General features: G+C 45.0%; 1 protein-coding gene across 7 annotated transcripts in view; it reads left to right on the top strand.

Annotated features, from left to right (window-relative positions):
• Positions 1–15,609, top strand: part of far1 (fatty acyl CoA reductase 1) — a 136,048-nt gene that overhangs the window by 78,174 nt on the left and 42,265 nt on the right. For 5 of the 7 annotated variants that reach the window (XM_086008349.1, XM_086008351.1, XM_086008347.1 and 2 more), the window contains 5 exons: positions 1,331–1,506; positions 4,378–4,557; positions 5,810–5,987; positions 10,550–10,594; positions 13,449–13,576. In XM_086008349.1, the coding sequence (XP_085864475.1) occupies positions 1,331–1,506; positions 4,378–4,557; positions 5,810–5,987; positions 10,550–10,594; positions 13,449–13,576 (707 nt within the window). The remainder of the gene's footprint in view (positions 1–1,330; positions 1,507–4,377; positions 4,558–5,809; positions 5,988–10,549; positions 10,595–13,448; positions 13,577–15,609) is intronic. The other 2 variants (XM_086008353.1, XM_086008352.1) reach the window with 1 other exon arrangement.

Raw genomic sequence — 15,609 nt, 5'->3', positions numbered from 1 at the left:
GCCGAATACCTCGAGTCTCTTCGCCGGAAGCCAAGCGCAAACAGCAGAAGGAGCGCACGTCAACCCAAGCACCCCACCCACCCGCCCCTTCAACCACCGGCTGCCCCACCTGTGACAGAGACTGTAGGTCCCGCATTGGACTCATCAGTCACCTGAGAACTCATTTTAAATGTGGAAGCAAGTCATCCTCGGTTCCGAGGGACTGCCGAAGAAGAACCTAACTTGTTGAAGAAAGAGCTTGAATTTATGTAGCACCTTTCATGGATGTCCCAAATCTCTGCACAACTAATGAAACACTTTTAAAGTGTAGCTGCTGTTGTAATTTCTCAACTTGAGCTCATCCAAAAACCTGCTGCCCGTGTCCTAACCTGCACCAAGTCCCGTTCATCCATCGCCCCTGTGCTCGTTGACCTACATTGGCTCCTGGTCCAGCAACACCTCAATTTTAAAATTCTCGTCCTAGTTTTCAAATCCCTCCATGGCCTCGCCCCTCCCTATCTCTATAATCTTCTCCAGTCCTACAACCCTCCGAGATCTCTGCGTTTCTCCAATTCTAGCCTCCTGCACATCTATCATTGGCGGCCGTGCCGTCAGCTGCCTGGGCCCTAAGCTCTGGAATTCCCTCCCTAACTCCTCTCTATCTCTCTCTCCTCCTTTAAGACACTCTTTAAAACCTACCTCTTTGACCAACAGTCCTAATATCCCCTTATGTGGCTTGGTGACAAACTTTGTTAAATGCAGCACCCAATTTGCGCACAGCATGGTCCCACAAACAGCAATGAGATAAAGGACCAGCTAATCTGTTTAGTGATGTTGGCTGAGGGACAAATATTGGCCAGGAGACCTGCTTTTCTACCAATAGCATCGTAGGATCTTTGACGTCCACCTGAGAAGGCAAACAAGACCTCTGTTTAACGTCTCATTCGCAAGATGGCACTAATGACAATGTAGCGCTCCCTCAGTACTGCACTGGAGTACTTCACTTGTGTGCACAAGCTTCTGACTCGGGCGAGAGTGGTACTGCTGAGCCACTCGGTACTTTTGTATACTGTAGTTGAATATTTTTAATTACCTTTTTCTGCTGCTGGGGGTAAGCTTTAAGTTTTTAAAAAAAAATAAAAAAAAATAAAAAAAATTGCAATACCCTTCTGAAGTACTGTTTACCGTGGTTCTTCATAGTATATTCCCAAACTGAACTGAGAATCTGCCTAAGCAGTTTTGCTATTAATGCCTTTTAGCCACTGAATGCGTTGGCTGCCACAATGGTGACTTTACAGCACTTACTCTGTCTCAGTTGTCTAATGTGGTTTTGATGTTTTTTCCTGTGCAGCTTTTTGACCGACTGCGAGATGAGCAGCCAGATTTCAAAGAGAAGATTGTAGCAGTGAGCAGTGAATTGACCCAGCCAGAGCTCGGGCTAAGCCAGGCCGACAAGGAACTCCTGACATCCTGCATTAATATCATCTTTCACTGCGCAGCCACCGTGCGCTTCAATGAAACCTTGAAGTAGGTGTTTGCGTTTTTTTTAAATGTTCCATTTTTTTTGTTATTCCTTCCCTTGACGTGGACATCGCTGGCAAGGCCAGCATTTATTGCCCATCCCTAATTGTCCCTTGAGAAGGTGGTGGTGAGTCGCCTTCGTGAACCGCTGCAGTCCGCGTGGTGAAGGTGCTCCCACAGTGCTGTTAGGGAGGGAGTTCCAGGATTTTGACCCAGCGACGATGAAGGAACGGCCGATATATTTCCAAGTCAGGATGGTGTGTGACTTGGAGGTGATGGTGTTCTCATGTACCTGCTGCCCTTGTCCTTCTAGGTGGTAGAGGTTGCAGGTTTGGGAGGTGCTGTCAAGGAAACCGTGGCACTTTGCTGCAGTGCACTTGTTAATGGTGTACACTGCAGCCACAGTGCGCTGGTGGTGGAGGGAGTGAATGTTTAAGGTGGTGGGTGGGATGCCAATCAAGCGATCATCTAAAATTAGACAATCGGCAGTTCTTGAAATAATTGCTGTAAAATGTTTAACCTGTCCTTTAAGATTTTGCCAATAAACAATGAGAATATTGCTGTTGCAATGTGCAATAATCCCAAAAGGTTTGTCTCTTTTTAATGCAGTGCACGCAGTAGTAGGGACACATTAGTTTGCAGAAATCAAAATAATGTGGGAACAAAATTCCAGTGAAGAGCGGGGGCGAAAAGTGGAAGACCAGCTGTTGGGGGCGGGGGAATCTGGGACAGAACCTGAATCTGCCAGGTTTCCGTGCTGTGTACCTCAACGATTCAGGGAGGGGAGTGCCGGTGAATCTTCCGCCCGCTCCCCAGACATCTGCTAGAGTCTTTTGGGCCATTCCAGGGCTACTCAATGAATTTCAGCCCAGCATGCCATCCGATAGGGCCAGCTGGATACGACTGCGCTTTTGGGGCTGGCTGCACTGAATGCTAGCTGCATTTGATGGCGGAGCAGCAGCCCGGAATTTCTGGGCCTACATTCCTGCATGTTTCAGGGATGTATTTGGTTTTTTATTCCCAAAATAAAAAGGGGAACTTGTTCGACTGAGGCATCAGATTTTTAGACTAATGAAAATGAAGCAGCTCACTGCTCTGTAAGCCACGTGTGATTGCGCGAGTGCCTCCAGCTTCTGACGCATGGGCCTCGTGCAGCAGAAGGCAGCACCAGAGTTTCAATGAATGCCAGCTTTGGTGTAACTGGCTAGTATCTTTGACGTTGGCACTGCCTGTGGTAGGTAGTGCACCCCCTCCTCCATCCCCACACAGTACTCGTTGCTTTAAATTACTTACTGCTTTTTTCTGTTGTACAACTTCTTCTTGCCCCCTATTAGACTGAATGAACTCCTGAAAACTGAAATTGTAAACCTACAATTAAGACTACATTTGATTTGATATGAAAACAGGCATTCTCAAATTGGTTCTTTGTTAAATTGTTTTAATCTGTTTATTGAGTAGAATGGGCCTATACTCTCTGGAGTTTAGAAGAATGAGAGGTGATCTCATTGAAACATATAATGATTCTGAGGGGGTTTGACAGGGTAGATGCTGAGAGGTTGTTTCCCCCCTGGCTGGAGAGTCTAGAACCAGGGGTCACAGTCTCAGGCTAAGGGGTCAGCTATTTAAGACTGAGATGAGAGATTTCTTCACTCAGAGGGTTGTGAATCTTTGGAATTCTCTACCCCAGAGGGCTGTGGATGCTGAATCGATTAGGCTGAGAGGTATAGATTTTTGGACTCGTGGGGAGTCAAGTGATATGGGGAGTAGGTGGGAAAGTGGAGTTGAGGTCAAAGATCAGCCATAATTTTATTGAATGGCGGATTCAGCTCGAGGGGCAGTATGGCCTACTCATCCTAATTCTTATGTTATTATTTATGCATTTGCTGTTACGCAGCGAATGCTGTTTTTATAAAGAGGAACATGTTTTTCTAGTGACTCGGGCACAGCAGTGCCTTTATGGAAGACTTTTGTACATTTTAGGAGGATTTAGAAACCGTCTACTATCTGGTTCAGAATATCAGGTCGGGAAAACCAGCAGTTGGTCTGTAACTTTACAACTGCCGAGTGGGTCTGTTGTAATTTGTTTATATTTTCACCAAAAAGTATACTTGCGTAAAGCATTTTTTGTCCATTTGGCGGAGGAGAAGGGGAGCTGCTTCTCCGTTCTGACTTTAAATCAACTCTTGCACCCGTGTATGAGGTGGGATTTTTTCTGTAGACATAACCCTGTACTTAACATTGCTGCCTAGCCCAATTTGGCAAACTATAATGTTTTAGCGATTAATATTGGCATAACATTACTTAAAAATTCTGGATTGGGGTGCACAGGCTGTAAGATTTAATGTCGGAAGTTTTACAGATTTAAAAGTAAGTGGTGTGTATGTGTATAAAATTTTAAGATATATATTCCAAAAAGTGGTGACTTTAAACCAGTCTCATGACATATAAAATATATTGAACAGACTGTAATATCCTCAAGTTATGCAGTAATGTTGACCAAGTTTGAGTGGCTGTAAACACAGTTTGATGCTTACATTAAACAAGTTTACAATCCTGGTGACTTAACACAGGTCATTATGACACAAAATAAATGGGCAATCTGTCTTTGCACCTTCTGTGCTGGAAAATTCTACATCCCAGAGCTTTGACGCTTAATTCTTGTGATTGTCTTTATACTCAGATTACTTTGATATGGGGATTTACTTGTATTTTGTTGCATTTTATAATAAAAAAAGAACTGATGGGAGATTAAATGTCAGACGAGTTCCTGTTCTCTAATGAGCCTGTTTTTGGAAAGAATTGCTCCAGTGCATTTCAGTACTTGTATTTTGGCATGTTGAGGGTCTGGTGACTAACTTTGATGTTCTTCCCTTGCAGAGATGCAATGCAGTTGAATGTAGTCGCCACCCGCCAGCTCCTTGCGTTCGCACAGCTGATGAAGAAGCTCGAGGTCTTCATTCACGTTTCCACTGCGTATGCGCACTGCAACCGCAAACATATTGAGGAGGTCATTTATCCGCCTCCAGTTGATCCTAAAAAATTGATTGAAGCTCTGGAGTATGTTTGCTGTCTTATTTCTATCTTGCGCTTGGTTTATGAAACAGAATCATTCGCCACTGGTTAGATTTTTTCTCTACCATGTATTGCATTCCGTTTTTTTTACACTTTTTTCCCTTCCCTCCCAAGTTGTGCAAAAAAGTTTCAACGGCTACTTTAGAATAATATTGCTTTTGATTCTGGGAATAGGATTACACAGGATATACGGCACAGAAACTCGAGCCTCCTCCCGTCTTTCCTCATCTAACTCTATCAGCGTAACCCTCTATTCCTTTCTCCCTCATGCGCTTGTCTAGCCTCCCCTTAAATGCATCTATACCATTTGCTTCAACCACTCCCTGTGGTAGCAAGTTCCACATTCTCACCACTCTCTGGGTAAAGAGGTTCTTCCTGAATTTCCTATTTAATTTCTTGGTAACTATCTTATATTGATGGCCTCTAGTTTTGCTTGGATAGTATTGAATTAGAAATTGCTTTTAGTTGATAGCTCTTTTCTTAACTTCAGGCACATGTTTTATTGCAAATAAGTGCTGGATTTCAAAGCACACTCATTCTGGCACACGAAAGCGGCATACTGCAGCTTTTTAGGTATAATATTAGCCTGTGCAATTTTGTATACAGGTAAATGGAGTACTAGTATGGTGTCTCAATTTTACCTTGACCTTAATTCGTCGCAGTACCTGGAGTGTTCTACTTTGTAACTATGGAAGATTTCGGTACCTGTTTGAACTTGAGGTTTATTTTTTTTTAATTCGTTCATGGGATGTGGGCGTCGCTGACCAGGTCGGCATCTATTGCCCATCTCTAGTTGCCCCTTGAGAAGGTGGTGGTGAGCCGCCGCCTTGAAGCGCTGCAGTCCGTGTGGTGAAGGTGCTCCCACAGTGCTGTTAGGGAGGAAGTTCCAGGATTTTGACCCAGTGACGACGAAGGAATGGCCGATATATTTCCAAGTCAGGATGGTGTGTGACTTGGAGGGCAACTTGGAGGTGGTGGTGTTCCCATGCGCCTGCTGCCCTTGTCCTTCTCGGTGGTAGAGGTTGCGGGTTTGGGAGGTGCTACCGCAGAAGCCTTGGCGAGTTGCTGCAGTGCATCTTGTAGATTGATGCCCCATATAAATACTACTTGTTGATTTATAGCTGAGTGCTTTTCTCGATTTTTAATTTCCTTTTTAAATTGAACATCATTCAAACTTAGATCAAAAGAGTTTATTTTTGAAGGCTTCAAATTTTTCACCGTTATAAATTTTTCGCAGGTGGATGGATGATGGCCTCGTTCAGGACATTACGAGAAAACTAATTGGCGAGAGACCAAACACCTACACCTACACAAAAGCCATGGCAGAATATGTTGTACAGCAAGAATGTGGAAACTTAAATGTTGCAATTGTCAGACCTTCTATTGTTGGAGCCAGCTGGAAGGAACCATTTCCTGTAAGTTTTGGGGTAATTCTTAAAGGTTTAGACAACAACTTGATATACAGCGCTTTTTAAAGTAGAAAACATCCCAAGGCACTTCAGAGGAGCGATTCAGACAAAATTTAACCTCGAGCCAAAGAAGGAGCTAATAGACAAGTGAGGTAGGTTTTATGGAGCGTCATAAAGGAAGAGAGGCGGAGAGGCTTAGGGAGGGGATTCCAGAGCTTGGGGCCCAGGCAGCTGAAGGCACGGCCGCCAATGGTGGGGCAAAGTATATTGGGGTTGTTAGACGTATTGTAAAGCAGGGCTGTCTAAGCTTTGTGTATACTTGCGCATAAACCATACAGCCTTACGGGTAGTGACCCCCGTAAGCCGCACTGCCTCCCCCAGTGCGCGGCCCATTCAAATCTTTGCGCGTGTGCGGTATTTAGTGTAGAAGCTGGTGAGCGGCCTGCGCGGCACCACGCAGTTAACTGCACGACTGCGCAGCTTAGGAACATAGGAACAGGTGGAGGCCATTCAGCCCCTCGAGCCTGCTCTGCCATTCCATGAGATCATGGCTGATCTGTAACCTAACTCCATATATCCGCCTTTGGCCCATATCCCTTAATACCTTTGGTTAATAAAAAAGCCATCAATCTCTGATTTAAAATTAACAATTGATCTAGCATCAATTGCCATTTGCGGAAGAGAGTTCCAAACTTCTACCACCCTTTGTGTGTAGAAGTGTTTCCTAATTTCACTCCTGAAAGGTTTGGCTCTAATTTTTAGACTATGCCCCCTAGTCCTAGACTCCCCAACCAGCGGAAAAAGTTTCTCTCTATCTACCCTATCTGTTCCCTTTAATATCTTGAAAACTTTGACCAGATCACCCCTTAACCTTCTAAATTATCAGGAATGCAACCCGAGTTTGTGTAATCTCTCCGCGTAATTTTTTAACCCTTGAAGTCCGGGTATCATTCTGGTAAACCTACACTGCACTCCCTCCAAGGCCAATATATCCTTCCGAAGGTGTGGTGCCCAGAACTGCTCTCAGTACTCCAGGTGTGGTCTAACCAGGGTTAGAGTCATAGAGTTATACAGCACAGAAAGAGGCCCATCGCGTCCGTGCCGGCCATCAAGCCCTATCTAATCTAATCCCATTTTCCAGCACTTGGTCCATTGCCTTGTATGCTATGGCATTTCAAGTGCTCATCCAAATGCTTCTTGAATGTTGTGAGGGTTCCTGCCTCTACCACCCTTTCAGGCAGTGAGTTCCAGATTCCAACCACCCTCTGGGTGAAAAAGTTTTTCCTCAAATCCCCTCTAAACCTCCTGCCCCTTACCTTGAATCTATGACCCCTGGTTATTGACCCCTCTACTAAGGGGAAAAGTTCCTTTCTATCCACCCTATCTATGCCCCTCATAATTTTGTATACCTCAATCAGATCCCCCTTCAGCCTTCTCTGCTCCAAGGAAAACAACCCCAGCCTGTCCAGTCTTTCTTCATAGCTGAAGCACTCCAGCCCAGGTAACATCCTGGTAAATCTCCTCTGCACCCTCTCCAAAGCAATCGTATCCTTCTTATAGCGTGGCGACCAGAACTGCACACAGTAGTCCAGCTGTGGCCTTACCAGCGTTTTGTACAGCTCCATCATAATCTCCCTGCTCTTGCCTTCATTAGCCGAGGCATAGAATATAAGTATCCCATATGCCTTTTTAACCACCTTATCCACCTGTTCTGCCTTCAGGGATCTATGTGCATGCACACCAAGGTCCCTCTGATCCTCTGTCTTTCCTAGGGTCTTACCATTCATTGTGTATTCCCTTGCCTTGTTAGTCCGTCCAAAATGCATCACCTCACACTTTTCAGGGTTAAATTCCATTTGCCACTGTTCCGCCCATCTGACCAACCCATCTATATCATCCTGTAGCCTGAGGCTTCCCGCCTCGCTATTTACCACCCCACCAATTTTCGTGTCCTCTGCGAACTTTTACATTCACATCCAAATCAATAATGTAGACCGCAAACAGCAAGGGACCCAGCACCGATCCCTGCGGTACCCCACTGGACACAGGCTTCCAGTCACAAAAACAACCTTCCACCATCACCCTCTGCCTTCTGTCACTAAGCCAGTTTTGGATCCAATGTGCTAAGGCACCCTGGATCCCATGGGCTCTTACCTTCCTGACCAGTCTCCTATGCGGGACTTTTATCAAAAGCCTTACTGAAATCCATGTAAACCACATCCACTGCACTACCCTCATCCACACACCTAGTCACCCCCTCTCAAAATTCAATCAAATTGGTCAGACATGATCTTCCCTTGACAAAGCCATGCTGGCTATCCCTAATTAATCCCTGCCTCTCCAAGTGGAGACCAATTCTGTCCCTCAGAATTTTTTCCAATAATTTCCCTACCACTGATATTAGGCTCACTGGCCTGTAATTCCCTGGTTTATCCCTACTACCCTTCTTGAATAATGGTACTACGTTAGCTGTTCTCCAGTCCTCTGGCACATCCCCTGTGGCCAGAGAGGTTCTGAAAATTTGTGTCAGAGCCCCTGTAATCTCCTCCTTTGCCTCACATAGTAGCCTGGGATACATCTCGTCTGGGCCTGGGGATTTATCCACTTTTAAGCCTGCTAAAACCGCTAGTACCTCCTCCCTCTCGATGCTAATATGTTCAAGTATATCACAGTCCCCCTGCCCGATTTCTATGTCCACATCGTCCTTCTTAGTGAACACAGATGCAAAAAATTCATTTAAAACCCCACCTACATCCTCTGGCTCTACACACAGTTTGCCACTTTGGTCCCTAATGGGCCCTACTCTTTTCCTAGTTATCCTTTTGCCCTTAATATACTTATAAAACACCTTAGGATTTTCCTTTTATTTTGCTCGCCAGTGTTATTTCATGGCCCCTCCTCGCTCTCCTAATTTCTTTAAGTATCCCCCTGCACTTTTTATACTCCTCTAGGGCTTCCTTTGTCTTTAGTCCTTTGTATCTGCCAAAAGCCCCCCTTTTTTTCCTAATCCATTCTCATATATCCCTTGACATCCAAGGTTCCCTGGGCTTGTTGGTCCCACCCTTGACCTTTGCGGGAACATGTTGCCATTGTACTCTCTCAATTTCCTTTCTGAAAGACTCCCATTGCTCCGATGTGGATTTTCCTTCAAGTAGCTGATCCCAGTCCACATTGGCCAGATCCTGCCTTATCATATTAAAATCGTCCTTCCCCCAATTTAGAACCTTTATTTCCGGTCCATCCTTGCCCTTTTCCATGACTACCTTAAATCTCACCGAATTATGGTCACTGTCACCAAAGTGCTCAACTACTAACACTTCTACCACTTGCCCGGCCACATTCCCGAGAATTAGGTCCAGTACCGCCCCCTCTCTTGTAGGACTTTCTACATGCTGGCTCAAAAAGCTCTCCTGGATGGGTATAGCTGCAGCATAACTTCTACCCCTTTGTATTCTAGTCCTCTAGATATAAAGGCTAGCATTCCATTAGCCTTTTTGATTATTTTCTCTTCCTGTCCAAGACATTTTAATGATCTTTGTACCACTGTTTTTAGCTTAGTGGGAACATTGCTTGCAGACCTCATTTAACATTTTAATCCATGTTCGCTCAAATGTGCATGTATCTGAAGTTGCAGATTAGTACAGATCTTAGCGTTCAGATTTAGGATTTGGTCGCCTTTGAAACAACAGTGCCTTTGAAACAACAGTGCCTTTGAGCAGCCATTTCTGAACCTGCAGGCCCATGACATCCCAAGAGGGAAAGCAGTGAGTGAGAAAGTAGAGTAAAACGGCCTTCAGTTGCCTGGGCTTGGATGGCCAGATTGCCAAAGCATGTGGTCTCCATATGGCCCATGGCTGCAGTTTGGACACCTTTCCCGCGGTATGTTTCTGCAGTCCCATTTTCAGGGTTTAATGGAAGTTGACCAGATGGTACTCTGCGAACTCGCTGAGCCAGAGTGGGAATTTAAATTCAGTTAAATCAATCCGGAATCAAAAGCTAGTATCGGTAATGGTGACCATGAAACTACCGGATTGCTGTGAAAACCCATCTGGTTCACTAATGTCGTTTTAGGTAAGGAAATCTGCTGTCCTTGCCTGGTCTGGCCTGGCCTATATGTGACTCCAGACCCCACAGCAATGTGGCTGGTTCTTAACTGCCCTTAAATGGTCTAGCAAGTCACTCAGTTGTACTCAAACCGCTGCGACACCACACTGACTGCAGCGGTTCAAAAAGTCGGCTCCTCACCACCTCCTGGAGGACAATTCGGGCTGGGTAATAAATGCTGGCCTTGCCAGCAACGCCCAGATCCCGTGAATGAATGAATTAAGAAGCTTCCAGTGTTTACCAATGCTGTTATGATCTATACGCCCCTTTCTGATATTTCACCATGCATTTGATGTCTGCTCTGTCAGTAGGAGTGTTCTTTACCTTTTTTAAATTTTTGTTACTCAATAATTGTACTGTATTTTAGGAAATATTTAATGAGGTAGTCATTGCATGTTAAATGTCGGTATGTTGTAAGCGACTTAAGATTTTTTCATCTCATTGCTTGTCTCTTCTGCAAACAGGGTTGGATTGATAACTTCAATGGACCTAGTGGGCTTTTCATTGCTGTGAGTAATATTAAGTTACATCAATTCCTCGGTTCTCAAATCTGTCGCATAAAAACAGACTATCCAGTGCATACTGTGTTCAGTTACAAAATAAAGCGTTTGTGTCATAACCCAATACCCTATTTGCTAATGCCGCCATGTGATATCTATTTCAATACATCAGCTACTGTGCTAGCATTACCTCATACTGATCAGCAGGACTTGCAAAGTTGTAATTTGTCTTCTATCATGTCAGTATTTGCAATCTCGAGACTGTTTCTCTATTAAAAACCTACCAGTATTCCCATAAAAGCGGCGAAGTGTTTTAGAAAACAATTGACGTGAGAAAATTCTGGCGGTTTGATGATTGCATTGTCGTCTTCAACTATCTGCGTTGAATAGAAAATGATTCTATAACACCCCAGCAATTAGACTTGGACCATTGTCAGTTTAATTATGAAATTCTTTTGGTCATTTTTATTTTTAAATGGTTATTTAGGCAAGTTGCCCCCTTTCGAATGCACTTTTCTTTCTCCAGTCTGATGGGTGCAGATGGGAAGGAAGGAGTCTGCTTTCAGGGCGCTGCCATGCAATGTTCCCAATAAGCTGTGCTTGGTTCTGCGCGTCCTGTTTCTTTTAGTGCGCGGTCCCTTTAAATTTCCACACATGCGCGGTATTTACAATGGAGAAGCCGGTGAGCGGCCTGCACGGGACCTTTTCCGTGCGGCTTGAAGGGAACATTGCTGTCATGCCCCTGTAGGGTGCCAACGACCGCACAGACACGATTCCCTGGCCCAATGTTCCCCCTTCTGTGATGTGAGCTACCACAAGCCAAGCTTACAATTCCTCGCTCGATGTATCATGGACTGGGGATTGAGCTTATCTCTGCCTTTGGCACAGAGCCTTAGCTGGTCGTGCTCGGTCTACCTTGTCCCAATTTGGTTATGCGGCCTTCTGCTGGAGCCGAATTTTCTTTAGTTTTACATTTGTTCATTTAAAGACAAAAACAACTTGTATTTATGTAGCGCCTTTAATGTAGTAAAATATCCCAAGGCGCTGCACAGGAGTATTGTAAGACAAAAAATTTGACACCGTGCCACATAAGGATAAATTAGGGCAGGTGACCAAAAGCTTGGTCAAAGAGGTAGGTTTTAAGGAGCGTCTTAAAGGAGGAAAAAGAGGTAGCGAGGCGGAGAGGTTTAGCGAGGGAATTCCAGAGCTTGGGGCCAAGGCAACAGAAGGCACAGTCACCAAAGGTTGAGTGATTATAATCAGGGATGCTTAAGAGGGCAGAATTAGAGGAATGCAGATATCTCTCGGGTGGTTGTGGGGTTGAAGGAGATTACAGAGATAGGGAGGGGCGAGGCCATGGAGGGATTTGAAAACAAGAATGAGAATTTTGAAATCGAGGCGCTGCTTAACTTAAGACGCATGCAAAAAAAAAAAAAAAACCCACATGCAAAATCCTCCCAACGTAGAGTGCAGCCACAGGTCAAAATTCAATTCAGCTGTGCTAAGGCGGTCTGGCGTTAAAAATATCCCTGGTACGGTGGCACAGTGGCTATGTTACTGGACTAGTAATCCAGAGGCCTGGACTAATGATCCAGGGACATGAGTTAAAAATTCCACCACCGCAGCTGGGGAATTTAAATTCAATTAATTAAATAAATCTGGAATAAAAAGCGAGTTTCAGTAATGGTGACCATGAAACTATTGGATTGTCGTAAAAACCCATCTGGTTCACGAATGTCCTTTAGGGAAGGAAATCTACCGTCCTTCCCTGCCCGGTCTGGCCTATATGTGACTCTGGACCCACAGCAATGTGGTTAACTCTTAACTGCCCTCTGAAATGGCCACTAGCAAGCCACTCTGTCGTAACAAAAAAAACTGCTGCGATGGACTGCAAGAAGGCAGCTCACCACCAACTTCTCGAGGGCAATTCGGGGAAGGGCAATAAATGCTGGCCTTGCCAGCGACGCCCACATCCGGTGAATCAATAAACAACAAAAATAATGTAATGGTTCAAACTACCATTATATTATGCAGTCTTTGGCAACACAAAATTTCATTGACCTGGAGTACAAGGGTAAATATTCTGCTTGCATGCTCCCACCACAGAGCCTCGCCAGCCAAGGGCACACAGCAGGGACTTGTGCGGGCAATACTTGGATTAAAGTCTATATAACAATTTTTCTGTAATGTTTTCCCAACAAGGCAGCATTCAGCTGTTGTAATCTGTTGATGCAGCACTGTTGAGTTGTAACACTATTGCAATTCAGGTGTAAAAGCTTCAAAATTGTGCATTATTTCCCTTCCCCTATATCTAATTGGTTGATCTGATGGACGCAGGAAGTCTTTCTTCAATTGTGAAGGGCTTTGGTGAGTTCTGGCTTCCTTATCCGAGGAAGGATATACTTGCCTTCGAGGTGGTGCAACAAAGGTTCACTAGATTGATTCCTGGGATGAGAGGGTTGTCCTATGAGGAGAGGTTGGGCAGATTGGGCCTATACTCTCTGGAGTTTAGAAGAATGAGGGGTGATCCCATTGAAACATACAAGATGGAGCGGGATTGATAGGGTAGATGCTGGAGAGTCTAGAACTAGGGGGCATAGTCTCAGGAAAAGTTGTCGGCATTTAGGACTGAGATGAGGAGGAATTTCTTCACTCAAAGGGTTGTGAACCTTTGGAATTCTCTATCCCCAGAGGGCTGTGGATGCTGAGTCGTTGAGTATATTCAAGGCTGAGAGATTTTTGGACTCCTGGGGAATCGAGGGATATGGGGATCTGGCGGGAAAGTGGTGATGAGGAAGATCAGCCATGATCTTATCGAGGGGCCAAATGGCCTACTCCTATTTCTCATTTTCTTATCTTTCAGGCTGGAAAAGGAATCCTTCGCACAATGAGAGCGTCAAACAGTGCCGTGGCAGATCTGATTCCGGTGGATGTGGTTATAAACATGACCCTGGCAGCAGCATGGTATTCGGGCGTTCATAGGTACAGCAGGTGACTCCTCTTTAACTTGAAGTGGCTACTGAAGCTTTAAAGGGTGAAGAAGTTCCATGGAGAGTCCTTCCTGTTCGAAGTACTTGCCCCTTCTGTGCCTGGAAAAGAAATGGGTGTACCGTGCATGTTGGTGTTCAGAGGGACCTGTACACGAATCACTGAAAGTTAGCATGCATGTACAGCAAGCAATTGGGAAAGCAAATGGTTGGCCTTTATTACAAGAGGATTTGAGTATAAGAGTAAAGACGTCTTACTGCAATTATATAGGGCCCTGGTGAGACCACACCTGGAGTATTGTGTACAGTTTTGGTCTCCTTACCTAAGGAAGGATATACTTGCCATAGAGGGAGTGCAACAAAGGTTCACCAGACTGGTTCCTGGGATGGGGGGATTGTCCTATGAGGAGAGATTGAGTAGACTAGGCCTATATTCCCTAGAGTTTAGAAGAATGAGAGGTGATCTCATTTGAAACGTACAAAATTCTTACAGGGTTTGACAGGGTAGACACAGGGAGGATGTTTCCCCTGGCTGGGGAGTCTAGAACCAGGGGTCACAGTCTCAGATTAAGGGGTCGGCCATTTAGGACTGAGATGAGGAGAAATTTCTTCACTCAGAGGGTGGTGAATCTTTGGAATTCTCTACCCCAGAGGGCTGTGGATGCTCAGTCGTTGAGTATATATTCAAGACGGAGATCGATAGATTTTTGAATATTAAGGGATATGGGGATAGTGCCGGAAAGTGGAGTTGAGGTCGAAGATCAGCCATGATCTTATTGAATGGCGGAGCAGGCTCGAGTGGCCGACTCCTGCTCCTATTATGTTCTTGTGTTAACCATTCAGCCTTGGGAGGCCTGCTACTTTGTGTCTCCTTAATATAGGAACAGGAGGAGGCCATTCAGCGCCTCGAGCCTGTTCCACCATTCAATTAGATCATGGCTGATCCGTATCTTAACTCCATTTACCCGACTTGGTTCCATATCCCTTAATGTCCTTACCCAACAAAAATGTATCGATCTCCGTTTTTAAATTTTAAAATGTTCAAAAGCCTCAACAGCTTTTTGGGGCAGTGTTCCAGATTTCCACTGCCCTTTGTGTGAAGAAGTGCTTCCTGACATCACCCCTGAATGGCCTGGCTCTAATTTGAAGGTTATGTCCCGTCCCCCCCCCCCCTACTACTGAGATTTATGAGTCAGCTCTCTGGCAGTTGCAGATCCAAATTAGACCAGTTAATTAACTGACTAACCCCACCCACTCTCCAGCACAGAGCTTGCTTTGCCCTGCCCAAGCCTGAAAGAAACTTAAAAACAGTAAATTTAAGTTAAATGCTAATTGCAAGCACACAAGACTAGATTTTATATAAAAAAGAGAGATTAACCCTTAAGATTCCCTCCCTTACTCACCAAACTTGCAGGCTTACACTCTGTTCCAAGCTGCACTCCTTATTTAAGGAAGGATATACTTGCATTGGAGGCAGTTCAGAGAAGGTTCGCGAGGTTGATTCTGGAGATGAAGGGGTTGACGTATGAAGAAAAGTTGAGCAGGTTGGGCCTATACTCAGAGTTTAGAAGAATGAGAGGGGATCTTATTGAAACATATAAGATTCTGAAGGGGCTTGACAGGGTCGATACAGCGAGGATGTTTCCCCTCGTGGGGGAATCTAGAACTAGGGGGCATAATTTCAGAATAAGGGAGCACCCATTTAAAACAGAAATGAGGAGGAATTTCTTCTCCCAGACGGTTGGGAATCTTTGGAATTCTCTACCTGAGAACTGTGGAGGCGGAGTCATTGAATATATTTAAGGTGGCGATTGACAGATTTTTGAGCGATACGGGAGTCAAGGGTTATGGGGAGCGGGCAGGGAAGTGGAGTGAGGCCAAGACCAGATCAGCCATGATCTTATTGAATGGCGGAGCAGGCTTGAGGGGTCAAGTGGCCTATTCCTGCTCCTACGTCCTATGTTCCCCACCCCATCTTCCCCTACCAGAGGAAATAGTTTCTCTCTATTTACCCTATCAGCTCCTTTAATTATCTTG

The sequence above is a fragment of the Somniosus microcephalus genome, chromosome 15 (genome assembly GCF_052327205.1).
Source record: "Somniosus microcephalus isolate GS21.2 chromosome 15, FLI_Smic_1.0, whole genome shotgun sequence".
Taxonomy (NCBI): Eukaryota; Metazoa; Chordata; class Chondrichthyes; order Squaliformes; family Somniosidae; genus Somniosus; species Somniosus microcephalus.
Note: the sequence above shows the minus strand (reverse complement) of the source record. Positions and strands in the feature narration are given on the sequence as shown.